Here is a 27,401-nt window from a genome sequence, read left to right as displayed (position 1 = left end):
TCATGAAAGGTTTTCAGCAGGGCTCCATATTATCAGAATCAGGATTACAATGACAGGTATCACCTCTATGCACAGCTGATAACACAGGATCCACCATTCACAATCGGGAATGTCACATCTGACCCTGCTCCCCTTCTTTTACAATGATCTTTAGATTTAAGCTCATTAGATAATTCAGTACAAAAGATAAGGTCGGGATCGATCTGCTGTGGCTATGTGTATGTGTTGTTTCCTTGCGCAACTGTAAGTTAAAAATCGAAAACCAACTGCAGTTGTCAGTGGGAACAGATTTATATTTTTTTTTTATTTTTAATACAGAATGTGCTATGCAAGAAAAAAGACATTGTCAGCATTTAAAAAAAAAATACATTAAACACAAAAAACTTATTTAAACAGTGGGTCATTTTCTGATATTAGCCTCAATGTAAAGCATTGCTCAGTATGGTAATCTGTCAAGAATAATTCTATATCTGTTATACATTTTTATTTAGGTTTCTGATGATGGACTGGTTTTTGTGAAGGTACATGCTCCATGGGAAGTCCTGTGTACATACGCTGAAGTAATGCACATTAAACTACCTATACAGCCCAATGATCTAAAGCAAAGACATTCTGCTTTCAATTGGTTTACAAGGATTTTTAGCGTAAGTGAGGATGTAATAAAGCCTGAACAAGAGTATTTCACTGCTCCGTTTGAAAAGGATCGCATAACAAACTTTCATATAGAAAGCAACGACACCTTCTTCACTCCAGCTACTCGAAGCCGCATTGTAAGTAAACTGTAAGTTAGGCTTCCAGTAATGCATGAAAATAATTTATATTTTCTACTGTGGTGTATGATTAAAGGGTTTTACTAAGTGTGTCAGCTTACTCCTATACATATCTTTCATAATTTACTAATCACTGTGGGTGCGACATCGCGGACACTAACAGATTCCGAAAACAAGGCCCTGCAAGGCTTCCTGTAAATTAAACTGGTTGTCCCCTATTTTTACATTGATGGCCTATCCTATCAGCTACCCTGACCTCAGGTGGGGTCACTGAGGTTAATGAAGTACCCTGAGATTCCGTTACCTGCGGTCACATGTGGAGGACTGTGGGAACCTCCCATCTGGGATCTAACTTACCTGAGTGACATCACCGTAGGTCGTGGCTCAGTCTCCGCCTGCACTTACAGTGTGCCGACATTTTGCATGATCACGCACTGTAATTTCAGATATAGCACAACTGAATCATGGGACCTCATGTGGATTACGTTGGACTTGCAGGAGTGTTTTAGGGGTTAATAAAATGGGGGAAAAGGGTGTTATTTTGTGTTCCAAATAAAGGATTTTTTGGTGTTTGTATTTTTTCTTTTCACTCAATCAATCGTGAAGAGCCGGGTAAAGTGCTGGGATTGCAACAGTTCTGGGCAGCTGCAGGCTGCTATTTTTAGGCTGGAAGACTCCCAATAACCATAGGTCTCCCTAGCCTGAGAATACCAGCCACCAGCTGTCAGGCTTTATCATGGCTGGTTATCAAAATTAGGGGGACCGCACACTTTTTAATTATATATTTAAATAATTTAAAAAAAAAAAAAAACCTGTATGCTTTTCCTCTTAGTTTCATGCACACCCAAGGTAAGCGCACAGCTGGGGGCTGCAGCCTGTAGCCATATGCTCTTTCTGGGCTGGGTATCATAATCTGGGGGGACCCTCTCCAATTTATTTAATTTTATACTACAATAGAAGCGCAGACAGGGTCTGTGATTGGAAGCAGTCAGCTGCCACTCAGGGTGGGGGCACGTCTGACTACAACCAATTACAGATGCCAGTGGGCAAGGAAAGTAGTGCATATGCATGAAGGCAAATGCGCAAACCCGGAAGTGAATGGGCAGCCGTGGGTGCAGTTATAGCCGCGCTGGAGCATTGGTAATTATAGTGCACCTGCTCCTATACCCCTATCCCTTCTACAACCATTTTTAATTGCTGGATTGTGGTCCCCATAGGCTTGCATGGGCACTGAAATTCGGGCAGATGCCCAGGATCAATCCCGGGCTGGAACTGGATTTTATTTTTTAAATCTGGTTAGGTCCGGCGGTCCCAGTTATGTGCGAGTCTGCCCATCACTAGTAGTGGATCAATGGGCACTTAAAGGAAACCTGACAACTGATTCATGCTGCTTAATCTATGTGTTTGCATGAATTATTGTGCAGCTCCGTTATTTCAAGCAAGTATGTTTTACTATTGATATGCTGTGGTGTTTCAGAGCAAACCTACAGTTAACAGCCAGCTGCCTGTTCCCATCCAGTTCTCCGTGAGTGACCGATAAACAGAGACCTATCACTCAAAGCAAGTGTTGAAAGTTACCAGTTGACTGCCCTTTTAGACTAGTCACCTGAAGTGCATGGTCCAAGTCGGCTGTAAAATGTATGTTTCCCTAAAATATCGTAAACATTTAGAGTGAAACATACCTTGTGAAATGCCTGAGCCGGACTCCGATTCATGAGTCAGCTGTCTGGTTTGCGCTACGTATGATATTTGTCCATAGATTTAAAATAATATTGTAGTTTGATGTGCGCTACCAAATATGAGTGATTCTGAATACTTTAGAGCAGGGGTGGAGAACCTCCGGCCCGCGGGCCGTATATGGCCCATGACGACCTTTATGCGTCCCCTGGGTACATTCCCGGGGACTGCAGTGCTCTGGTGGCAGCAGCGCTTTTCCTGGCTGCCAGCACTTTAAATCCCACTGGCTGATGCCCTGTGGGTAGATGCTAGAATGTACGGGCTCCATCCAGATCCTGACTTCAGCCCGTAAATTCTAAACAGACTCACTACTAAATGCTAGAATGTACAGGCTCCTTCCAGGACCTGACTACAGCCCATACATTCTAGGCTTAACCCCGGCCTGTGCTAGTGTGCTCTGGTGGGCGGGGTAAGCAGCACGATGCGATAAAGTCACAGAAGAGCTGCAGCAGATTTACCGGCCTCCTAGACCTGTGCTGTGCTGTGTGTGTGTGTGACTCCTCCCCCCCCCACCCCAGTACTGTGAGTACTCAAACTACCGCTGCCCCACCGCTAAGTGCTGTGTACCCCCTAGTACTGTGTGTACCCCCTCAGCGCTGTGTAACCTTCCACTGCTGTCCGTGCTCCCCAGTGCTTTCTGTACCCCCCTGGATGATGTCTATGCTCCCCCAGTGCTGTTCGCACAATCTAATATTGTCCATGCTGCCACCAGTGCTGTCCATGCCCCCCTTATGCTGTTCGTGCTCCCCAGTGCTATGTGCCACCCCTCAGTACTTTGTACCCCCCCAGTGCTCTGTTCTCGCCACTGCTGTCTGTACCCTCCCACTGCTGTCTATGGCCCCCCAGTGCAGTCTGTGCCCTCCTGGTGATGTCTATGCTTCCCCAGTCCTGTCTGTGCCTCCCTAGTGATGTCACCTATTGCTGTCCGTGCTGCCACCTATTGCTGTCCGTGCTGCCTCCTATGGCTGTCCGTGCTGTTTCCTAGTGCTGTCCGTGGCTGCCTCCTAGTACTGTCCGTGTCTGCCTCCTAGTGCTGTCCGTGGCTGCCACCTAGTGCTGTCCGTGGCTGCCACCTAGTGCTGTCCGTGGCTGCCACCTAGTGCTCTCCTAGCTGCCACCTAGTGCTGTCCGTGCTGCCACCTAGTGCTGTCCGTGCTGCCACCTAGTGCTGTCCTTGCTGCCACCTAGTGCTGTCCTTGCTGCCACCTAGTGCTGTCCTTGCTGCGACCTAGTGCTGTCCGTGCTGCCACCTAGTGCTGTCCGTGCTGCCACCTAGTGCTGTCCGTGCTGCCACCTAGTGCTGTCCGTGCTGCCACCTAGTGCTGTCCGTGCTGCCACCTAGTGCTGTCCGTGCTGCCACCTAGTGCTGTCCGTGCTGCCACCTAGTGCTGTCCGTGCCGCCACCTAGTGCTGTCCGTGCCGCCACCTTGTGCTGTCCTTGTCCCGAGTTATATCTGTGCCACCGCCAGGGCTGTCTATGCTCCCCTAGTGATGTATATGCCCCAGCATCTCCTGTGATGTACATGCTTCAGCCTCTCATGTAGCCTGTCCTGTGATATACATGCCCCAGCCCCTCCTGTGATGTATGTGAAGCCCCCTCACCTGCAGGTCGCCTCAGGGTCTTCACGTGCTGGGAATCTTCCGGCAACAGGCATGTCAAGTTAACTTTAATAGGAATCGTTACGCCACTCTCAGTTTTGCGGTCAGGGTGAGGGGTGACCGCCACTGCAGTTTAACGAGCGTCTGGGGCTGATGGTGTCTGCAGTTTGGTGCTATGGCCTCCCGAGAGTGAGGCTGGCCCCAGGGGCTCGGGTGTATGTGCGTGGAACCACAGGTCACAGAAGAACTCACACAGTCCAGAAATGTCTTTCAGGGTTTTTACTCACTTTTTGCTGGTAGTGAGGCAACCCGGGCGATGCTTTGATGAACCAGGTGGAACCAGGTATCCTTCAGGCTGATATAGGGGTGACTGCTGACTCGCCTTCCTAGCACCTTTGTTTCGGACCACCCCAGACTTAAAGTACCGTGGGATGCATCCAGGGAAGTCGCTGCTGCCTTTTCTCCCCTTTCTGACCCGTTTGCCGACAGCGTGGACCAAGGATAAGATGGCTCTTGGCTCGATCCTCCTTATGAGCCCCCTCGTTGCTGTTGATGCTCGGGTTCTGTGTTGGTTGGCGTGGAACATCTAGTCCCACCACCTACAGGATTTAGCAGACCACTGAATGGATGTCTGGATCTAGGGACCTGTACCCCGTGTGTGCATTTATTACCAGGAGTCCTCGTACTTGACTCCTTTCTGCTCTTTCTATGGGTGTTTTTCAGTCTGACTTGGTGGTAATGTTCTCCCCCGCCAGCAGCCACTGCACGTGCAGGGTCTGACAGTGTTCTGCTCTTCAGACCTACACTTCAGACACGGCTGCTCCACTCCTTCTCCGCCGACTGCCACTGCACAACTCTTTTCCCGCTTCACTACTGCCCCACACTAGCTGAGATGTGGAGGCTCCGCCCCCTCCTGGGTCTGCCCGGGGGTTCCCTCTAATGTGTGTGTGTCCTGGTCAAAGGGTGCCTGTGTGTCCACACCCTACTCAGCCTTTGGGATTACCTGTTTGTACTGACCCAGCATGGGTGCAGTACTCAGTGGTGCATGACCAGGTCAGGGGCGCCACATGTACATGCCCCATCCCCTCCTGTGATGTACATGCCTCAGCCCCTCCTGTGATGTATATGCCCCAGCCCCTGCTGTGATGTATATGCCCCAGCCCCTCCTGTGATGTATATGCTCCCAGCCCCTCCTGTGATGTATATGCTCCCAACCCCTCCTGTGATGTACATGCCTCAGCCCCTCCTGTGATATACATGCCCCAGCCCCTCCTGTGATGTATATGCCCCAGCCCTTCCTGGGATGTATATGCCCCAGCCCCTACGCCACAGCGTCTCCAGTGATGTGTATGCCCCCAGTATCCCCAGACCGAGACAAACCTGGAAAAGCAGTTGTGAGAAACAAGATGATCAATATCACCGAACATCACAGCCACACCAAAGAGAAGCAGATCCAGCCACCACATTAGGGGTGAGTTAATTAAAGGGGTGGTTCACCCATTTTTTTTATTTTCTGTCGAAGTTCTACTTACAATTCTAGGTATTTTCTCCATTGGCTTGTATTTCCATTTCTGGCACTGAGCGGCGCTATGCTGCACGCTCAGTGCCTGTCACATGACCCCCTGGAGCTGTGGCCGCCGGCATCCTCTGACGTCCCGGCATTTCCGGGCTCTCAAACAAGACGGGTACGTCACAGGATGCCGGCGCCACTCAGATTGAGTGACAGGGCTGTGGGCGGTGACTACCGCACGTCACAGCTCAGCATCGAGGGGAGGATCCGGAGGACGTCAGTGTGGAGCCGGCGTCCTGCAGATAGTGAGGCACGGGGCGCCAGTGTGCAGTACAGGGGGGGGTTCTTCAGCTGAATCCCCCCTGCACGTAAGTATGTGATCACACTGTCCACCCGCCCGCTCTGCTGCGATGTCAGGAGAGCGGCCGGTGTCGGGCAGTGTGATCGTGTGCTCCTCCCAGCAGCAAGACACTGACAGGCATGTCACCGCTGTGCTCTGCCATCTGTCCTGCTGCATGGGACCAACTGTCTGCACTCTGTCACCTGCACCACAAGTCACAGAGTGGAGACAGTTGGTGACAGAGCACCTCTGCCCCCCCCTCTTCTTTCCCCACTCTCTTCTCCCCCCTCTCTCTCTTCTCCCCCCCCTCTCTCTCTTCTCCCCCCTCTCTCTTCTCCCCCCCTCTCTCTCTTCTCCCCCCCTCTCTCTCTCTCTTCTCCCCCCCTCTCTCTTCTCCCCCCTCTCTCTCTTCTCCCCCCCCTCTCTCTTCCCCCCCTCTCTTCTCCCCCCTCTCTCTCTCTTCTCCCCCCTCTCTCTTCTCCCCCCCTCTCTCTCTTCTCCCCCCCTCTCTCTCTCTCTTCTCCCCCCCTCGCTCTCTTCTCCCCCCTCACTCTCTTCTCCCCCCCTCTCTCTCTTCTCCCCCCCCTCTCTCTTCTCCCCCCCCTCTCTCTTCTCCCCCCCTCTCTCTTCTCCCCCCCCCTCTCTCTTCTCCCCCCCCTCTCTCTCTTCTCCCCCCCCTCTCTCTCTTCTCCCCCCCTCTCTCTCTTCTCCCCCCCCTCTCTCTCTTCTCCCCCCCCTCTCTCTCTTCTCCCCCCCTCTCTCTCTTCTCCCCCCCTCTCTCTCTTCTCCCCCCCTCTCTCTCTCTCCCCCCTCTCTCTCTTCTTCCCCCCCCTCTCTCTCACGCCCCCTCTCTCTCCCCCCCTCTCTCTCTCTCCCCCCCTCTCTCTCTCTCCCCCCCCTCTCTCTCTTCTCCCCCCCTCTCTCTCTTCTCCCCCCTCTCTCTCTTCTCCCCCCATCTCTCTCTCTCCCCCCTCTCTCTCTTCTTCCCCCCCTCTCTCTCTCTTCCCCCCCCTCTCTCTCTTCCCCCCCTCTCTCTCTTCTCCCCCCCCTCTCTCTCTTCTCCCCCCCCTCTCTCTTCTCCCCCCCCTCTCTCTCTTCTCCCCCCCCTCTCTCTCTTCTCCCCCCTCTCTCCCCCCCTCTCTTCTCCCCCCCTCTCTTCTCCCCCCCTCTCTTCTCCCCCCCTCTCTTCTCCCCCCCTCTCTTCTCCCCCCCCCCGCTCGCTCTCTTTTCCTCGCTCTCTCCTGGCATGGTCAGTACAGAAATCTCTCCATCGTGGAGGGGTGAGAGGGAGTAATAAACATGGAGTCCCTACTGTGTCTGTGTATTTATTTCTAATAAAGTATTTTTCTCTGTGTGATGTCCTTTTTTTTTTTTTTTAAACCCTTTGTTGGAGATTCTTAATGGCCAGGTTAAACTTGGCCTGACATTAAGAATCTCGGGCTTTATACCAGCTGGTAAAACATAGCTGGTATTAACCCCTTATTACCCAGCGTGCCACCTGCCACCAGGGCCACTGGAAGAGTTGGATACAGCGCCTGAAGATGGCGCTTCTATGAAAGCGCCATTTTCTGGGGCAGCTGTGGACTGCAATTCGCAGTGGGGGGCCCAGAAAGTTTGGGCACCCTGCACTGTGGATTCCAATCCCCAGCTGCCTAGTTGTACCTGGCTGGACTCAAAAATTTGGTGAAGCCCACATCATTTTTTTTTTTTTATTAATTATTTCATGAAATTCATGAAAAAAAATGGCTTCTCTATATTTTTGGTTCCCAGCCGGGTACAACTAGGCAGCTGGGGGTTGGGGGCAGCCCGTAGCTGCCTGCTGTACCTGGCTAGCATACAAAAATATGGCGAAGCCCACGTCATTTTCTTAAAAACGTTTTCAGGGAAAAATCTTTATATAAAAAAAAAATGCTTCCCTGCATTTCTATTGCCAGTGAAAATAACACCAAGCAGCGGGGGCTAGCAGCCAGTAGCTGCTTTGGTTACCCTTAGCAATAGAAAATGCAGCGGGAGCCCACAAACAATGTGATTTTTTTTGTTTTTTTATTTTTAATGAATTTTTTTTAAAAAAAAATCGGCATGGGCTTCGCCCATCGAGCACCAGAGCATTTTACTGCTCAATTCATCCCAAGTAATCAGATGACTCCAGTGTCGGCTAATTACTTGTTCTGTGTCCCCCTGCATCCATCGCAGCGTGTACGGGCTGTGAGGTCAGCGGAGTGGAGACAGTGACATGCTCTGCTCTGACACACAGTGTGCTGCATGTCACTATCTTTCTCCACTCTGGTACTTGTTGTGCAGGTGACCGGATGCTACATGTCACTAACTGTCTCCACTATGGGACTTGTTGTGCAGGTGAGAGTGTATACAGTTGGTACTATGCAGCAGAAATCACAGAGTGGGGCAGTTAGTGACATGTATCATCCGGTCACCTGCACAACAAGTCCCAGAGTGGAGACAGTGACATGCAGCACACTATGTGTCAGAGCAGAGCATGTCACCAACTTGCTCTGCTCTGACACCTGCGGTGCTGCATGTCACGTTTTTGCCGCGATTTGGTGCCTTTTTTGCTGCGTTTTTGCTCACTGCATTTTTAATCAGTGCACAATGCCATTAAAGATTGTTGATGGAAAAAAAAAAAAAGGTCTGATGTCATTTCCTTATTCAAAATGTTCATTGTATGCAGGAGAGCAGACAGCAGCTGCAGAACTACAAGGCTCAGCATCCTCCATTCACTAGTGTATGCAGGAGAGCAGACAGCAGCTGCAGAACTACAAGGCTCAGCATCCTCCATCCAGGACTGTATGCAGTTTTTTACCCAAAAAGAAAAAAAAATGACATGGGCTTCGCCATATTTTTGTATGCTAGCCGGGTACAGCAGGCAGGTACGGGCTGCCACCAACCCCCAGCTGCCTATTTGTACCCGGCTCGGAACCAAAAATATAGAGAAGCCCTTTTTTTTTTAATTATTTCATGAATTTCATGAAATAATTTTAAAAAAAAATGACGTGAGCTTCGCCTAATTTTAGTGTCCAGCCGGGTACAACTAGGCAGCTGGGGATTGGAATCCACAGTGAAGGGTGCCCAAGCTTTCTGGGCACCCCCACTGCGAATTGCAGTCCGCAGCCACCCCAGAAAATGGCGCTTTCATAGAAGCGCCATCTTCTGGCGCTGTATCCAACTCTTCCAGCTGCCCTGATGCCGGGTGGCTCGCTGGGTAATAATGGGGTTAGGGCTAGCGGTATAGCTGGCCCTAAGCCCGAAATTCATGGTGTCACGCCAATATTAGACATGGCCACCATGAATTTCTAGTAATGATAAAAAAAAAAAAAACACAACACACAGAAAAATATTTTTATTAGAAATAAAACACAACACAATTAGTGACTCCATCTTTATTGAAATAAACCCCCCTCCGCAGTAATCCTGTGTTAGGGTCCCGCGCCGTCCAATCAGGATCAAATATCATCTGATCGGTTTGCTGGAAGGCAGAGCGATCAGATGATGTGTCAGGATAAAGGATGTGAATCACATGACACATCGGCTGATTGTATAAAAGCCGATTATACAATCAGCTGAAGCATCAGTGCAAAAAAAAAAAAAAAATAAATAAATACTCACGTCTGTGCTGATTACCGGTAGCTCCTGCAGCGGAGTCTGATCCTGGCCCATCACTGCAGGAGCTGCCGGTAATAAGCTGATGAAGTCCCCTGACGGCAGGATCAGCTGATAGCCGGCCGGGCGCGAAAAAGCCGGCGACACCACGAGAATCGATCAGCTGATGCGTCAGGTGACTGCATCAGGTGATCCACCGCCAGGTCCTGCAAGCTTCGTACATGCCCCGGGGAGACTGCACACAGCCAGAGCGGCGGTACCGAGACAGGGGCTGGAAGCAGGCATGGCACCCGGACCCTGCAGACAGGTGAGTATGACATACACACACACATACACACTGTGTATATATACACACACACTGTATATACACACACACACTGTATATACACACACACTGTATATACGCACATACACTGTATATACGCACACACACTGTATATACGCACACACACTGTATATACACACATACACTATATATATACACACATACACTGTATATACGCGCACACACTGTATATACACATACACTGTATATACGCGCACACTTTCTTCCCCTGGCTGTGTAGAGCTGCTGCTGTCTCTGTATGATTGATCTCAGTGCATCCACAGGGAAGAGGCAGGAAGGAGGGTTTGGGTGGGAGCAGAGTGGGTGTATTAGACACAATGGGTGTGTTAGATAAGCCAGACACCGCCCTAGAGCCACAAAGAATTCTGGGACTTGTAGGAACTGAACACAGGAAGTCAGAGGAGAGATTAACCCCATCAGAGCTGGAGCCAGCAATGACCGTGTGCTGCTAGTGCACAATAAAAGGTAATTTTGCTGAAAAAACATAATATATGTGTTGAGGGGCACATATTAGCAAGATTTATCAGAAAAAAAAAAATCAGTTTTGGTAACTGGACAACTTCTTTAATTGTTTGACCAAATATAGCAGGGTAATTTTCAAGTGGATGATTTGGTGTGGCCCCCGATGGTTGGTAGAAAATTCCAAATGGCCCCCGGCAGTAGAAAAGGTTCTCCACCCCTGCTTTAGAGAAAAAAAAAAGTCAAGGAATCACTCTGATACTTTTCTTTTGTAACACAAAATGGTATTTATCGTTATAAGTGCAACATTGAATTGCTAAACCCCCTATTAAGGAGTGTCACCTACTTTTAGGGTACATGTCAGTTCCAGTTTTGCATGAATACAACCGGTAATTTCTAGAAGCATTGTTTTAGATATTTTTCATAACTGTGATCTCATATTTGCAGGTTCAGTTCATTCTGTCTCGTGTTGAATATGCAGTGAAGGAAAACGTGAAAAAATTTGGCATCAACAAATTGCTGGATTCTGGAATTTACAAGGCGGCGTTTCCCCTTCATGATGTAAGATGTTTAAATAAGATGGTAGATTTTCTCAGAGAATTTTCTAGACTGCTTTTTTGTGGATAAGGTTTTCTTCTAGACCCTTAATATCATTATAATGTATATTTGTCTTGTATAAACAAATAATATAAATATAATACATATTCAATAGTATAGTATGTGCAATATGTAAATCCATATGTATATGTAGACCTCTTTATTCCTTAGAAGTTAATCTGTCACCAGGTTTATGTCACCTAATCTGAGAGCAACATAATGTACAGTCAGAGACCCTGATTCCAGGGATGTATCACTTCCTTGCAGGCTTGATAAACTCCTGCTGATAAAACAGTGATTTTATCACTATAGGACTAGTGTACCACCTGCCATGTAGACCTCCATATTCATAAGGTTCTGTATAACCCTACTCCCAGCACCGATTGGAAGGTTTCTGCCTATGGACAGTATTCAGAACAAGCTTCAAATTAGTGGTGTGGGTGGGGTTATACAAAGCTCAGCATTTGGAGAACTATTAGATCTGCAGTAGGTAAAACTGCAGCAGGCAGCGCAGAAAGTGATACATCTCTGGCATGAGGGTCTCTGCCACTGTATCATACTGCTCTGAGAAGGGATAGTAAAAACCCGATGACATATTCACTTTACTGTATGGATTTGAGCAGTTCGGTCAACACATCTCCAAGATGGCAGATTTTGTGGGGTGTTTATGGATTGTAGTAGGTAGTACTTTACAAAAAGTTACCCATGGAAGGACAACTAGTCAATTAGCAGTAGGTGCCTAAAAGTTCATTTAGACATGTATGGGATGAAGTCTAATACAACTGATGGCATGCTACAGTAGTGCTCCTAAAGCACAGACTTCTGAAAAAAGCTAATTCTGGATATTAAAGGAGTCATAACATAGTGCATTGAATCTTGCTATACAGTTAGGTCCAGAAATATTTGGACAGTGACACAATTTTCGCGAGTTGGGCTCTGCATGCCACCACATTGGATTTGAAATGAAACCTCTACAACAGAATTCAAGTGCAGATTGTAACGTTTAATTTGAAGGTTTGAACAAAAATATCTGATAGAAATTGTAGGAGTTGTACACATTTCTTTACAAACACTCCACATTTTAGGAGGTCAAAAGTAATTGGACAAATAAACCAAACCCAAACAAAATATTTTTATTTTCAATATTTTGTTGCGAATCCTTTGGAGGCAATCACTGCCTTAAGTCTGGAACCCATGGACATCACCAAACGCTGGGTTTCCTCCTTCTTAATGCTTTGCCAGGCCTTTACAGCCGCAGCCTTCAGGTCTTGCTTGTTTGTGGGTCTTTCCGTCTTAAGTCTGGATTTGAGCAAGTGAAATGCATGCTCAATTGGGTTAAGATCTGGTGATTGACTTGGCCATTGCAGAATGTTCCACTTTTTTGCACTCATGAACTCCTGGGTAGCTTGGCTGTTTGCTTGGGGTCATTGTCCATCTGTACTATGAAGCGCCGTCCGATCAACTTTGCGGCATTTGGCTGAATCTGGGCTGAAAGTATATCCCGGTACACTTCAGAATTCATCCGGCTACTCTTGTCTGCTGTTATGTCATCAATAAACACAAGTGACCCAGTGCCATTGAAAGCCATGCATGCCCATGCCATCACGTTGCCTCCACCATGTTTTACAGAGGATGTGGTGTGCCTTGGATCATGTGCCGTTCCCTTTCTTCTCCAAACTTTTTGCTTCCCATCATTCTGGTACAGGTTGATCTTTGTCTCATCTGTCCATAGAATACTTTTCCAGAACTGAGCTGGCTTCATGAGGTGTTTTTCAGCAAATTTAACTCTGGCCTGTCTATTTTTGGAATTGATGAATGGTTTGCATCTAGATGTGAACCCTTTGTATTTACTTTCATGGAGTCTTCTCTTTACTGTTGACTTAGAGACAGATACACCTACTTCACTGAGAGTGTTCTGGACTTCAGTTGATGTTGTGAATGGGTTCTTCTTCACCAAAGAAAGTATGCAGCGATCATCCACCAATGTTGTCATCCGTGGATGCCCAGGCCTTTTTGAGTTCCCAAGCTCACCAGTCAATTCCTTTTTTCTCAGAATGTACCCGACTGTTGATTTTGCTACTCCAAGCATGTCTGCTATCTCTCTGATGGATTTTTTTCTTTTTTTTCAGCCTCAGGATGTTCTGCTTCACCTCAATTGAGAGTTCCTTAGACCACATGTTGTCTGGTCACAGCAACAGCTTCCAAATGCAAAACCACACACCTGTAATCAACCCCAGACCTTTTAACTACTTCATTGATTACAGGTTAACGAGGGAGACGCCTCCAGAGTTAATTGCAGCCCTTAGAGTCCCTTGTCCAATTACTTTTGGTTCCTTTAAAAAGAGGAGGCTATGCATTACAGAGCTATGATTCCTAAACCCTTTCTCCGATTTGGATGTGAAAACTCTCATATTGCAGCTGGGAGTGTGCACTTTGAGCCCATATTATATATATAATTGTATTTCTGAACATGTTTTTGTAAACAGCTAAAATAACAAAACTTGTGTCACTGTCCAAATATTTCTGGACCTAACTGTATATAGTGAAACCAGAAGTTTACATACACTATCTAAAAAGACACATCTGAATGTTTTTCTCACTATCCAACATGAAATTAAAATAAACCGCTCCTGTTTTAGGTCAATTAGGAACCAAAATGATTTATATTTGTCAAATGCCAGAATAATGAGAGACAGAGAATGTTTTAATGCATTTTTATTACTTTCTGCAAAGTCAAAAGTTTACATACACTGAGGGGTACTTTGCACGTTGCGACATCGCAAGCCGATGCTGCGATGCCGAGTGCGATAGTACCCGCCCCCCGTCGCAGCAGCGATATGTGGTGATAGCTGACGTAACGAAAATTATCGCTACGCCAGCTTCACATGCACTCACCTTGCCCTGCGACGTCGCTCTGGCCGATGTGTGCTGCCACAGGAGCGAGGAACAACATCGGACCGTCGCGTCGGCATAATTATGATTTTAGCCGACGCTGCACTGATGATACGATTACGACGCTTTTGCGCTCGTTAATCGTATCATCTAGGCTTTACACACTACGATGTCGAGAGCGACGCAAGAAGTGTGTCACTTTCGACATGACCCCACCGACATCGCACCTGCGATGTCGTAGTGTGCAAAGTACCCCTGAGAGTACTAGGCCTTTAAACAATATGGGACAAGCCCATATGATGATGTCATGTCTTTGGAAGCTTCTGATAGGAATATTGACAACATCTGAGTTAATTAGAGACACACCTGTGGATGTATTTTTTTTTTTTTATTTATTTATTTTTTTTTAACTTCAATCATGACAATGACCATGTAAGAATTACAAAACTAGTTTGGTAACTTTCTTTGCCGTAACACCTACCCCACAAACAAATGTGGAGAACCTGGTGAAATGCTCAAATCTGAGGCATATTGCTGCTATGGCCTGATGGGTGCCATACAAATTATAATGATCATAAATAAATTAACAATAACCTACGAACCTAGACGTACACAGACAAGACAAGAAGGTGAGATTAAGGAAAGTTGAAGTGGAAAGATGGGGAAAGAAAAAGACAAAAAGGGGGGGTCAGAAAGCCTGGTGTAATTTGTAGAACCATTGGAACTTAGTCCTACAGGCCTTCACCGGCCGCGTAATAGTCCAAAGGTGACCAAACCGCCTGAAAGCGTTCCACTGGCGTTTAGTAATACCGTGAGGTGCTCCATACGTCTGACATCCAATATTCTGTTCCTGAGGCTCTGCAGAGACGGGGTTCCCGACTGCCTCCAGTTTCTTACAGTTAGGCACCGGGCCGCTGTGAGGATGTGGGTCAGAAGCTTAGAGGCCACCCTTCCCATGCCCTTAACCCCAAGACACATAATATAAATCAGGAGGTCGAGGTCTACCTCTATGTACAAAACTTTGTGGATTAGCTTCCTGACCAGCTCCCAAAAAGGGGTTATCTTCGGACAGGACCAGAATATGTGAAAAGTATTGCCCATGCTCCTACCGCACCTCCAGCAACAAGTGGGGATGGAGGGGTCCAAGCCAGGAAGGAAGTTCGGATATGATACCAGAACATCAATATTTTGTAGATATTTTCTTTATACAAAGTGCATATTGATGTCTTGGCGGCATTACTCCATATTTCTGCGCCTTCCTGAGGAAGAATGTGCCTTCCTCCACAAGAGACTCCCATTTCCGCATATAAGGGAAGTTCCCTCTGGATCCGCCCTGTGGTTCTGATAACAACATGTAGATTTTCGAGATCAGACCCCTGGTTTCAGTACCCCTCTTACAAATTTTCTCAAATTCTGTGGGGATGGAGGCCCCCGCCCTGCCGAACAAAGAGCCGGCCAGGTCTCTGATCTGCAGATATTGGAAAAACTCTTAATTAGTAAGGGAGAATTTGTCCTCAAGAAACTCAAAAGAGTGGATCTGCATTGTGTTTCAGTTTATGATATCTGCACATCTGAATAGACCCGCTTTGAGCCAGGGATGCATCATACCCGATTCTAGACTACTTGGGAGCAAAGGTTGATATATGAAGGACACCAGAGTGGAGCAAGGAGACTCCAGTGGAAATCTCCTCATACAATATGATTAAAGGTCCCTAGTGAACTGCATAGGACCCAGGAGAGGGGGGAAGGAGTCACATCGGGCTGGGGGCCATAAGAGCAAGTTTGGATGTATAGGGGCCAGCCAAAGTTTCTCTATCTCGGTCCACTTGTTGTATGCCCAAAGGGACACCCAACAAGGGATCCTCCTAAGGTGGGTAGCCCAATAGTATTTTAGAATGTCTGGGATGGACAGCCCACCCCTACTCCTATGCGCCGTCAACACCTTCCTAGCTACTCAGACGCCTGTTGCACCAGATGTGTTATTATTAAGTGACCGAGGAGGATCAGAAAAAGGACAATAACTCGGAAACCCAAAAAATAACCAGAGTGGCTGTAACCTTAACAGACTGCAGACCTAATACTGACACACAGCTAGAAGTAGCCGTGGGACGTGCCTACGATTACCTGGTCACCTCGACAAAGTCGGAGAACTAAATATTCTTACAGAGAGAAATATTAGAAAAGCTAATCTGCCTCGGAGTAGTTCCCAAAGATTTAGATAGCCCCCCACATGTAAAGACTACGGTGATATAAGAAAACACAATACGTAGATAGAGAACAGATCCAGCAAAGATGAGGCCCAAACTATCTGCATAGGAAAGGATAGGAAATAGCACTGACTGCAGCCGTAAAAACCCTAGTAAATACCAGCACGTCTAATATGGAAAAATACTGAGCCTACACAGGCTCTCCCCCACTATTTCAGTACTCTGATGTTACTGGGATCCAAGAGAAACACTGATATAGAAGAGGGACTGAATTTTGTACCAAGCATGACAAAACACATTATATAGCAGAACATGGAGCAAGGTACACAGATACTCCCAGCAGGGAATGATCCAACTCCACCAAGAACTCCACACAGGCAAACTAACAAGAAAGGGAAAATCATAAGCAGAGGTACAAAGACCAACTTATCTGAGAGGAGTTCTGGTAGACACAGAAAAGGGCTGGTTTCAGAATATCCTTAGCACACAGGAGATACATTGAGCACTGGCTAGGAACAAGAGAATACTACTCAGTTATATAGGCCCAATCCGAATGGCCTCTAATGTACACTAATGCCCGAAGCCTCACAAATAAGGTGGAGGAATTAGAATTAATATTGTTGGAAGAAAATTATGATATAGTGGGGATATCAGAGACATGGCTGGATGAGAGCTATGACTGGGCTGTTAATTTACAGGGTTATAGCCTATTCAGGAATGACCGTACAAATAAGCGAGGGGGAGGTGTGTGTCTATATGTAAAATCATCCTTAAAACCCATCCTGCGTGACAACATATGTGAGGGTACTGAGAATGTAGAGTCCCTATGGGTGGAGATAAGGGGGGGGAGAATGAATAATAAAATACTGATAGGGGTGTGTTATAAGACGCCGAATATTATGGAAGAGGTAGAGAATCTCCTCATAAAGCAAATTGATAAAGCAGCGAGTCTCGGAGAGGTAATTATTATGGGGGACTTTAACTATCCTGATATAAATTAAGGAACAGAAACTTGCAGTTCCAGCAAAGGAAATAGATTTTTGATAACAATGAAAGATAATTACCTTTCACAAATGGTACAGGACCCCACAAGAGGGGGAGCACTACTAGACCTTGTACTAACCAATAGGCCAGACCGCATATCAAATATACAAGTTGGGGGTTACTTGGGGAATAGTGATCACAAAATAATAAGTTTTCATGTATTCTTTAGTAAGATGTCTAGTAGAGGGGCTACAAGGACACTAAACTTCAGGAAAGCAAATTTTAAACGGTTGAGAGATGATCTTAGTGCAATAAACTGGGATGATGTACTAAGTAATAAAAGTACACAAAGCAAATGGGAGACTTTTATGAGCATCCTGAATAGGGCTTGTGCAGAAAATATACCCTATGGGAACAAACATGCTAGAAATAGGAGGAAACCCCTATGGCTAAATAGAGCTGTAAGGGAAGCAATAAAAGAAAAACAGAAAGCCTTAAAAGAATTAAAGAGGGTAGGTAGTGATGAGGCATTATATAATTATAGAAAATTAAATAAAATATGTAAAAAGCAAATTAAATTAGCTAAGTTTGAGACAGAGAGACTCATTGCGAGAGAAAGTAAAAATAATCCTAAAATATTCTTTAACTACATAAACAGTAAAAAACTGAAAAGCGATAGTGTTGGCCCCCTTAAAAATAGTCTTGGTGAAATGGTGGAAGGGGATGAGGGTAAAGCCAACCTGCTGAATGACTTTTTTTCTACGGTTTTTATACAAGAAAATGCCATGGCAGATGACATGACCAGTGATACCATAAATTCACACTTGAATATTACCTGCTTAACCCAGCAGGAAGTACGCCGCCGCCTCGAAATCACTAAGGTTGACAAATCTCCGGGCCCGGATGGCATACACCCCAGAGTACTACAGGAATTGAGTTCTGTGATAGATAGACCATTATTTTTAATCTTCTCAGATTCCTTAATAACAGGGTCGGTACCGCAGGACTGGCGCATAGCAAATGTGGTGCCAATATTCAAAAAGGGGACAAAAACTGAGCCGGGAAATTATAGGCCGGTAAGTTTAACCTCTACGGTTGGTAAAATCCTTGAGGGTTTCTTGAGAGATGCTATATTGGAGTATCTCAAGAAAAATAACCTTATGACAGAGTATCAACATGGGTTTATGAGGGATCGATCCTGTCAAACTAATTTGATCAGCTTCTATGAAGAGGTAAGTTCAAGTCTGGACCAGGGAAATGCAGTGGATGTTGTGTATATGGACTTTTCAAAAGCTTTTGATACGGTGCCACACAAAAGGTTGGTATATAAAATGAGAATAATGGGGATAGGGGAAAATATGTGTAACTGGGTTAAAAACTGGCTAAGTGATAGGAAACAAAGGGTGGTTATTAATGGTACGTACTCGGACTGGGTCTCAGTTCATAGTGGGGTACCACAGGGGTCAGTATTGGGCCCACTTCTTTTCAACATATTTATAAATGACCTTGTTGGGGGCATGCGGAGTAGAATTTCAATATTTGCAGATGATACTAAACTCTGCAGGGTAATCAATACAGAGGAGGATAATTTTATATTACAGGGAGATTTATGTAAATTGGAGGATTGGGCTGAGAAGTGGCAATTGAAGTTTAATGTAGATAAATGTAAGGTCATGCACTTGGGTAGAGGAAATAACATTTATGATTATGTACTTAATCGTAGAACACTGGGTAAAACAGACACAGAAAAAGACTTGGGTGTATTGGTGGATGGTAAACTTCACTTTAGTGGACAGTGTCAGGCAGCTTCTGCCAGGGCTAATAAAATAATGGGATGTATTAAAAGAGGTATAAGTGTTCATGAAAAAAATATAGTTCTACCTCTGTACAAGTCACTAGTGCGACCACACTTAGAATACTGTGTACAATTCTGGTCACCGATATATAAGAAGGACATAGCTGAACTGGAGAGGGTGCAGAGAAGAGCCACCAAGATTATTAGAGGAATGGGTGGGCTGCAATACCAAGACAGGTTATTAAACTTGGGGTTATTTAGTTTGGAAAAACGAAGGCTTAGGGGGTATCTAATCACAATGTATAAATATATGAGGGGACAGTACAGAGACCTTTCCAAAGATCTTTTTACACCAAGGCCTGCGACTGGAACACGGGGGCATCCACTACGTCTTGAGGAAAGAAGGTTTAATCATAATCACAGACGAGGATTCTTTACTGTACGAGCAGTGAGACTATGGAACTCTCTGCCACATGATGTTGTAATGAGTGATTCACTACTAACATTTAAGCAGAGCCTGGACGCCTTTCTTGAAAAATGTAATATTACCAGTTATGTATATTAGATTTTATGACAGGGTGTTGATCCAGGGAACTAGTCTGATTGCCGGATGTGGAGTCAGGAAGGAAATTTTTTCCCCATTGGAACTTGTTTGCCACATTGGGGTTTTTTTTGCCTTCCTCTGGATCAACATGTTAGGCTACAGGTTGAACTAGATGGACTTAGAGTCTCCCTTCAACCTTAAAAACTATGATACTATGATACTATGATTGCCAATTTTAATCAGCGGGCTGGTTCCCATTCAGCAAGTCAACTGCACTACCAGCACTGACCACAAGAGGGAACACCAAACTGGAATCTAATTCAAATGTATTCACAACAAGATGAACCTAAGGATAGCTGCCTGAAGCGCCTTCAATTCCCTCACCGGAACCCCGAGCAGAAGGGTTTCAAAAAAATATAATAACTTGGGTAGCAAGCTCATCTTTACCGCCGCAATATGCCCCATCCAAGAGAGGGGGCGGGGCATCCATTTACTCAGAAGGGCCCTCCGTTCACAATAAAGGGGAGAAAAGTTGAGACTATAGAGGGAGTCATAAGAAGATTAACCCCAAGGTACCTGACCACGTCCATGTTCCAACGGAATTTAAAGTTCAATCGCAGGTAATCTAGCGCCACTGGATCGAGATTCAATGGCATTGCCTCTGTTTTGCTGGAGTTGATTTTATACCCCGAAAGGTTCCCATATTTGCCCAGGGTGCGCAAGAGGTTTGGAAGGGACATATGTAAATTAGTAAGTGTAAGGAGTACATCGACGGCAAAAAGCGAGATCTTAAATGATTTACTCCCAAAGAGAATCCCCAAGATGTCTGGGTTACGCCGAACCGAAGTCGCGAATTGCTCAATGCACAACGCAAAAAGGAGGGGGGACAAGGGACACCCCTGTCTGGTGCTTGATAGATGCAGTTGGGGTGCTATACATGGATTTTAAAGCGCGCATGAAACCACCCGAGATCCCGAAGACCTCCAATGTCTTGAAGAGGAAAGGCCACGAGAGGCAATAAAAAGCCTTTTCCGCATCAAGACTCCACACAAACATCTGCTGTTTCCTCCGATTCGCAACGTCCACCAAGTCTATTACCTTCCTGGTGTTGTCCCCCCCTGACGGCAAGGGACAAAACCCACCTGGTCTTTGTGCACGAGTTGGGGCAACCAACGGTTAAGTCTAGTCGCCAGCAGCTTTGTGAACATCTTCAAGTTGGCGTTCAGAAGAGCTATTGGCCTATAATTGGTATAGTCCAGGGGATCCCTGGGCAGCTTAGGAAGGAGAATTAGATGGGAGTGTAGCATGGTTTGTGGGATAGGGTTATTTTTTAAGAAAGAATTAAATAAGGTGGCCAAATGTGGGAGCAGCTCCTTAGCGAACACTTTGTAGTATAAGTAAGTGAATCCATCCAGGCCAGGTGACTTCTCGTGCGGCAGAGGCTTCAGAACCGACTCCAACTCTTCTATGGAGAGTGCCGCACCCAGAGCTTCCGCCGTTCCATCAGGTAGTGAACGGAGCTCAAGGGCAGAGAAATAGTCCTCCAACGGCTCAGCCCCACGTGAGTCCCCGCCCGGAGGGACCTGAAGATTATAAAGCTTGTTGTAGTAGTTAAGAAAGATGTCAGCTATTGAAGCGGGATGTTAATGTATCGTGCCCCTTTCGTCGCGCAAAGCCGGGGGACAGGAGGACGTAGCACGCTCCTTGTGTTGACGGGCAAGCAAGGTGTGAGCCCTGTTGCCCCTTTCATAGTATCTCTGTTTAGAGAAGGTTAGTAACTTTTCAGCTCTACCAATTGCCAAATCCTTCAGCCTTTCCCTAAGACTAATGACTCTGCGGGGGACAGTCAAGGAAGGGGCGGTTAAGAGCTTCTTCTCATAAAGCTTAAGTTCAGCCGTTAAGGAATCTCGCTGGGCCGTAGCCCTCTTCTTAACCCTGGCTCCCTCCCTAATACAATGGCCCCTCATCACAGCCTTGTGGGCTTCCCAGAGTACTGCTGGTGATGAGACCGAGCCCAAGTTCAGCTGGAAAAATTCAACCAACTGCTTATGTAATGAGGCCTTGATGTCGGGGTCCTTGATCAGGAACTCGTTAAGGCGCCAATGATAAGGTCTAGATCGAGGACTGTCCCACCCAAAATCTATGATGAGAGGAAAATGGTCTGACCACGTAATAGGGTCCAATTCAACCCTCTCAAGGCGCCCCAACAACTGTGAATTAATAAAAAATAAAAACAATTCTGGTGTGCGTTTGATGGGGATGAGAATAGAAGGAGAAAGCCCTCTCCCCTGGATGGTCCACCCTCCACGCATCGTATAGAGCTTCTGATCTAATGAGCCGACGAAAGTCCCGGGACAGATTTCTCAAGACACCCGAAGGGGAGTGTCCATCCACAGAAAGCCAATCAGATATCTCAGAAAAAGGGATAATAAAATCACTGCCCAGCACCATGGAGGCTGGTGCTAGCCCACCAATCAGTGTAAGGACCCTCTCAAGAAAGCATATCTGACCTTCGTTGGGTACATAGATATTAGCCAGTATGTGCGGGGATCCCCCCATGAGGCCCTCCAAGATCACATATCTACCCTCTGGATTGCAATGAGAGCCTGTGATTTGAATAGGACAGTTAGAAGATAATAATATGGCCAACTGTCCCCTTTTATAATTTGAATGTGCCAAACAATGCGTGGGAAAGTGGTGGGCCGCAAATTTAAATGTATTCGACTCTGCAAAGTGTGTTTCTTGTATAAAGGCTATGTCCGCCCCTGACGCTTTTAGTTCATGCAGCAGTTTCCTTTTGCGGGGTCAATTCAAACTCTTCACGTTAAGAGAAATAATGCGAGCCATATCTTAGATATAGGAAGGAAAAGAAGCTAGTGGTCTGTCCGAGGATGTGGCCACCCAGATGTAATATGCCAAAAGAAATTATCCAGTCGGCGAAGGACCATACCACCCGGAATCCCCGGAACGAGTGGCACCTGAGGAAACACATAGGGAAGAAACATCGGGAGACGGGGGAGACTAGGACAGACCTGGAAAAAAGCAAAAATCGAATACATCAAAAACATCAAAGTGTGACAACCAGTGACATAAATTCCCAAGAGGCTAGCCCAGCAAGGAGTTGCCCAAAGGAGGGCTCCCCAACCCATCCGGATTAAGAGAGACGCCCAACACACTATCCAAAAACCTACCAAGAAGAGGCAGTCCAGTGGGTGCGGGCCCGTTCAAAAACAGAGAAAAAAGGAAAAAACACTCCCACCATCTCCTGCGAGGAGTCCAAGCCCCTGCCGACCCCCCCACCCCCCTCACACGGCACGGTTGAAATGACCTCCCTCCCCCCGGGGCATCCAAAAGGACAGAGGGGACCGTTATAGGAAAAAAGGACATTCAGCAACCCACACTGGAGAGAGTCACTGTATCAAGCATCGTATTTCGCCGTCATGACCCGAAAGGACAAATGGCGCTGTTTCCAACTCAGGTCAGAGGGTATCCTCAGCGGAGGCTGGGAGAGGAGGGTGACCTGCGGCCTCTTCCCTTCCCCCCTGCAGCCCCACGCCTACCACTCCCCACCCTAGACCGCACGGGGGGCGGCGGGCCCTCCAGCCGCTGAAAATCCCAGTCTGGGACTTGGACAGCTGGTATGTCCAAGGCTTCGCAAAACAAGGTGATATCTGCTGGAGAGCGCAGGGTTGCCATTTTATCACCTCTGCGTGCAGACAGGGCGAATGGGAAGCCCCAACGATATGGGACCTGGTGCTCCTTCAGGCTTGTAAAAAGGGGTTTGAGGTGCCTTCGCTTCTGCAACGTGTTACGTGAAAGATCCGTAAAGAGCTCAATCTCTTTGCCACCGAAGACGGGTGCCTTGCTCCTGACTCTGGCCTTGGACATAATCAGCTCCTTGGTTGTGAAGTCACGAACGCAGCAGATGATATCCCTGGGGTGGGCAGAATGATTCTTCGGCTGTAGTGCCCTATGTGCTCTGTCCAATTTGATGGTGTTGGTAGGAGGGGCATCCAGAACATCATTGAAGATAGATTGCAATATAGAACTGCGATCCTCCATCCGACTCCGGAACCCCTCTCACCCGAATGTTACAGTGGCGCCCCCTGTTATCAAGGTCTTCCAAGTGGGATTGCATGTCCTCTATGGTCTTTTGTTCGGTGATGGCCAGCTTAGGCAACTCTGTGACATGGGTTCTGGTGTTGTGCTCCTCTTTCAGAGACTCAATTCTGCCAAACAGGTGCTGCAGGTCCCACCTCACCTCTACTATTTCTCACCTGCATGTAGCTTTAACCTCGTTAATGAGGCATTGAAAGTCCTCTTTAGTAGGTAGCTTGTTAATGAAATTCTGCCAGTCCATAATGGATGTGTCTGGCCCTTTAAATTTCCCTCCTGCAGCAGACGCTGCTGAGCTACTGGTCTGCTGCTGGGGAGGATGGGGGGAGTAGTCTCCACTCTGAGGCCCTGAAGGAGGTGGCAAGTTTCCCCATCCCAGAGCTTTTTTTTAGCTGTGAGAGAGGTACCCTCTTCTCCTGGCTGGGAATAGGAATGCCCCACGGACCCATCTGTACCTCTTGCTATTACCTTGTGCTCCTGTGCTGACGACCGTGGAGCCGGGTGATCCGAGGAAAAGCAGGTCGGCTGGGTGAGGGTATCCCTTGGTGGCTCAGCGTCTGTGTTCCCCTCTCTCCCCCCGGCGTTCCTTTCGCCACCTCCTCCTCTTCTTGCTGCGGGGCAGAGCATAGTGGAGCCGCCGCTTCTTCCCCATGCTCCAGGAAAGATGGCGCCTGAGTCTCCCCTGGGGCCTGTTCCAGACCCAGAAAGGCGTCCAGCGCTGTGCTGTGATGCGGAGAGGCCACCGGTGCTTGCTGCGCGGCCTTTGCTTTCCGGGGGCCCATAATAGAAGCCATTGGGTGAGCTGGTTGCTAATTATAATGCTTATTCAAGCTGAAGGTCGGCGAGAGCTCCTCTTCCCCACGTCATCTCAGCACAACATCCTGGACACCCCTGTGGATGTATTTTAATACACACCTGAATCACACCGCTTCTTTGTGTAACATCATGAGAAAGTCACAAGAAATAAGCCAAAATCTCAGGAAGAGAATTGTGGACTTGCACAAGTCTGGATCATCCTTGGGCGCAATTTCCAGATCCATGAAGATGCCTCTTTCATCTGTACAAACAATTATACTCAAGTACAAATAGGATGGGAATTTTCAGCCGTTATATCACTCAAAAAGAAAATGGGTTCTGTGTACCTGAGATGAACGTGCGTGGCCTAAAAGGGGAAAGGTTTATTCTGATTTCATGTCAGATAGTGAGAAAAACATGCAGATGTGTCTTTTTAGATAATGTAGGTAAACTTCTGGTTTCAGCTGTATGGGGCTGTGTAACTGCAGACTAGTAAGCGTCCCCATACCCAGTATGCCAGTATATGGAGAAAAGTATTGAGACGTGTATTAATCTATGATTTCAGGATTTTCATTCAGTCTCATTGGCGCAGGTATAGAAAATTCAACCTCTAGCCGTGCTGTCTGCCTTTACTAACATTTGTGAAAGTAAGGGTAGTTCAACTCACTCAATTCAAGCCTGTTTTCAACAAATTCCCACTCCCATGAATATTTCACAGTAAACTGTGAGCAATATAATTTAAGAGTGGAAGCATTTAGGATGAGTTTCCATGGCCGCTTCTCTGTATGATGGATGAGTCTGTGTTTGCCGAAAGAAGCTTAATTTACCTTACTGCATTGTGCCAACTTCATGCTTCAGTATTCCAAGACATTTTGTAAAATCATATGCTTCAAAACTTTGTGGGAACAGATTGGAGAAGGCACTTACCTGTTCCGGCATTATTTTGCTCCAGTACACAAACAAGTTGGGGTTTTCTGATTTCACGTAAATGTGGCTTTTCCAAATGCTTTAGACCACTTTATGAAATGCGACTTTTTGAAATGGGTGCAGACTTTGGCACAACTCTACTCTAGCGTCACACCTTGAGTGTTTTTATGTACACCAGTTATTTTTGTGCAATTTTCCAACATTTTGCATTGGGTGCTACTTTGTGCAGTTACAAAAGCTGTTGAAGGTAGAAACAAACACATATTTGGACTTTGTGCAAAATTCATGAATCATCTGCACTTTTTTTTTTAGGAAGAATTGGAGCCCAGATGTTTAACCTCTGTACCTTATCTGCATTGTTCCTTTATTTTGCAGTGTAGGTTTAATGTCAAGTCTGAAGACCCCAGATGCCCCAATGAAAGATATCTGTTATACAGAGAATGGGCCCATCCTTTTAGTTTTTACAAGTTACAGCCATTGGATTTTGTAAGGTAGGTAGAACTAGTAAATTACTTCAAGCAGAGATTCATGTAAATTAGAAATTTTGGTTTCTACACTAAAACTTGATTTTAGCAATAAGAACTTTGGTACCGCTCTGCAATTTATATAATAATTGTTGTTTGAACTTTGTTTTTGTATCTTTTATTGTGTTTGCTTCATGCAGCATCTGGATTCCTCATCCTGGATTTATCCTAATGCCCTCTATACATAAAAGAAAATCAGCCAAATCTTCCAATTACAGTGGTTTCTGCCATAGCCAAGTCTTACAGTCATATGAAAAAGTTAGGGCACCCCTATTAATGTTAACCTTTTTTCTTTATAACAATTTGGGTTTTTGCAACAGCTATTTCAGTTTCATATATCTAATAACTGATGGACTGAGTAATATTTCTGGATTGAAATGAGGTTTATTGTACTAACAGAAAATGTGCAATTCGCATTTAAACAAAATTTGACCGGTTCAAAAGTATGGCCACCTCATCATAAAAGTGGCATTAATATTTTGAAGATCCTCCTTTTGCAAAAATAACAGCCTCTTGTCGCTTCCTGTAGGTTTTAATGAGTTCCTGGATGAAGGTATATTTGACCATTCCTGCTTACAAAACAATTCCAGTTCAGTTAAGTTTGATGGTTGCCAAGCATGGACAGCACACTTCAAATCATCCCACAGATTTTCAATGATATTCAGGTCTGGGGACTGGGATGACCATTCCAGAACATTGTAATTGTTCCTCTGCATGAATGCCTGAGTAGATTTGGAGCGGTGGTTTGGATCATTGTCTTGCTGAAATATCTATCCCCTGCGTAACTTCAACTTCGTCACTGATTCTTCCACATTATTGTCAAGAATCTGCTGATACTGGCCACTCAGGTTACCCGCGGCCACAGCTGGATTCTCAGTACAAACCGCTACAACGGATCCGTTTTTTTACCAGATCCATAGCATCAGTTTTACCACAATCTGCGACAGATCCATTGCATCAGGCACAAACCGGATTGTGCCTAACGGCAAAAAACTGATGTGTGAAAGTAGCCTGTTGTTATCCTAAAGGGGGAAGCATATGGATTGAAAAGGAATTGTACAAGTAGTGGAAACCCCCTTTGAGGTTTACGAACAATCATATTCTGTAGCATTAAGGGCGGTTTTGATTTTCGATTACATAAAGTGTAATAAATTCATGCAATGTTTTTGTCATTTTCTGTTTGGGAAAGTGCTGGAAAACAATGCCAAGTACAGCTACACTTTGTAACTTGCACCATGTTAGTTAATCTGACTCACACCGCCGTGTGCAACCTATTTAGCATTTTGCATTCTTCAGAGACATGTGCAAAGTCATTATGACCTGGACAGATTTCTTTTTTTGCAAATCCAGCTTCCTATAGTCAATGCAACTGTGAGGCAAATCCCGGGATATGAAGATGAATTATGACTTCCAGTCATAATCGCTCATCACTCCCTGGCAGTGCCCCCCTCCCTTCTTGTTCTCAATGTCCAGCATCTGTGAAGGTGTTACACCTCCATGGCCATCTCCTGTGATATGGAGATGAGATGATGTGGGAACAATGGACACAGGAGGACTCCCTGCCGTGACCCTGTGGTAGGAGCTGCTATCTAATTAGCAAGCTTGGAAGTATCCAGACAGAACGACTCCAGTAAAAAATGGTTC

At 46.2% G+C, this 27,401-nt stretch overlaps 1 protein-coding gene across 2 annotated transcripts in view; it reads left to right on the top strand.

The window, feature by feature from the left end:
* Positions 1-27,401, top strand: part of ANO6 (anoctamin 6) — a 238,152-nt gene that overhangs the window by 124,617 nt on the left and 86,134 nt on the right. For both annotated transcript variants that reach the window (XM_075344964.1, XM_075344965.1), the window contains exons 5-7: positions 492-770; positions 10,824-10,937; positions 25,609-25,724. In XM_075344964.1, the coding sequence (XP_075201079.1) occupies positions 492-770; positions 10,824-10,937; positions 25,609-25,724 (509 nt within the window). The remainder of the gene's footprint in view (positions 1-491; positions 771-10,823; positions 10,938-25,608; positions 25,725-27,401) is intronic.

The sequence above is a fragment of the Anomaloglossus baeobatrachus genome, chromosome 4 (genome assembly GCF_048569485.1).
Source record: "Anomaloglossus baeobatrachus isolate aAnoBae1 chromosome 4, aAnoBae1.hap1, whole genome shotgun sequence".
Lineage (NCBI taxonomy): Eukaryota > Metazoa > Chordata > Amphibia > Anura > Aromobatidae > Anomaloglossus > Anomaloglossus baeobatrachus.
Note: the sequence above shows the minus strand (reverse complement) of the source record. Positions and strands in the feature narration are given on the sequence as shown.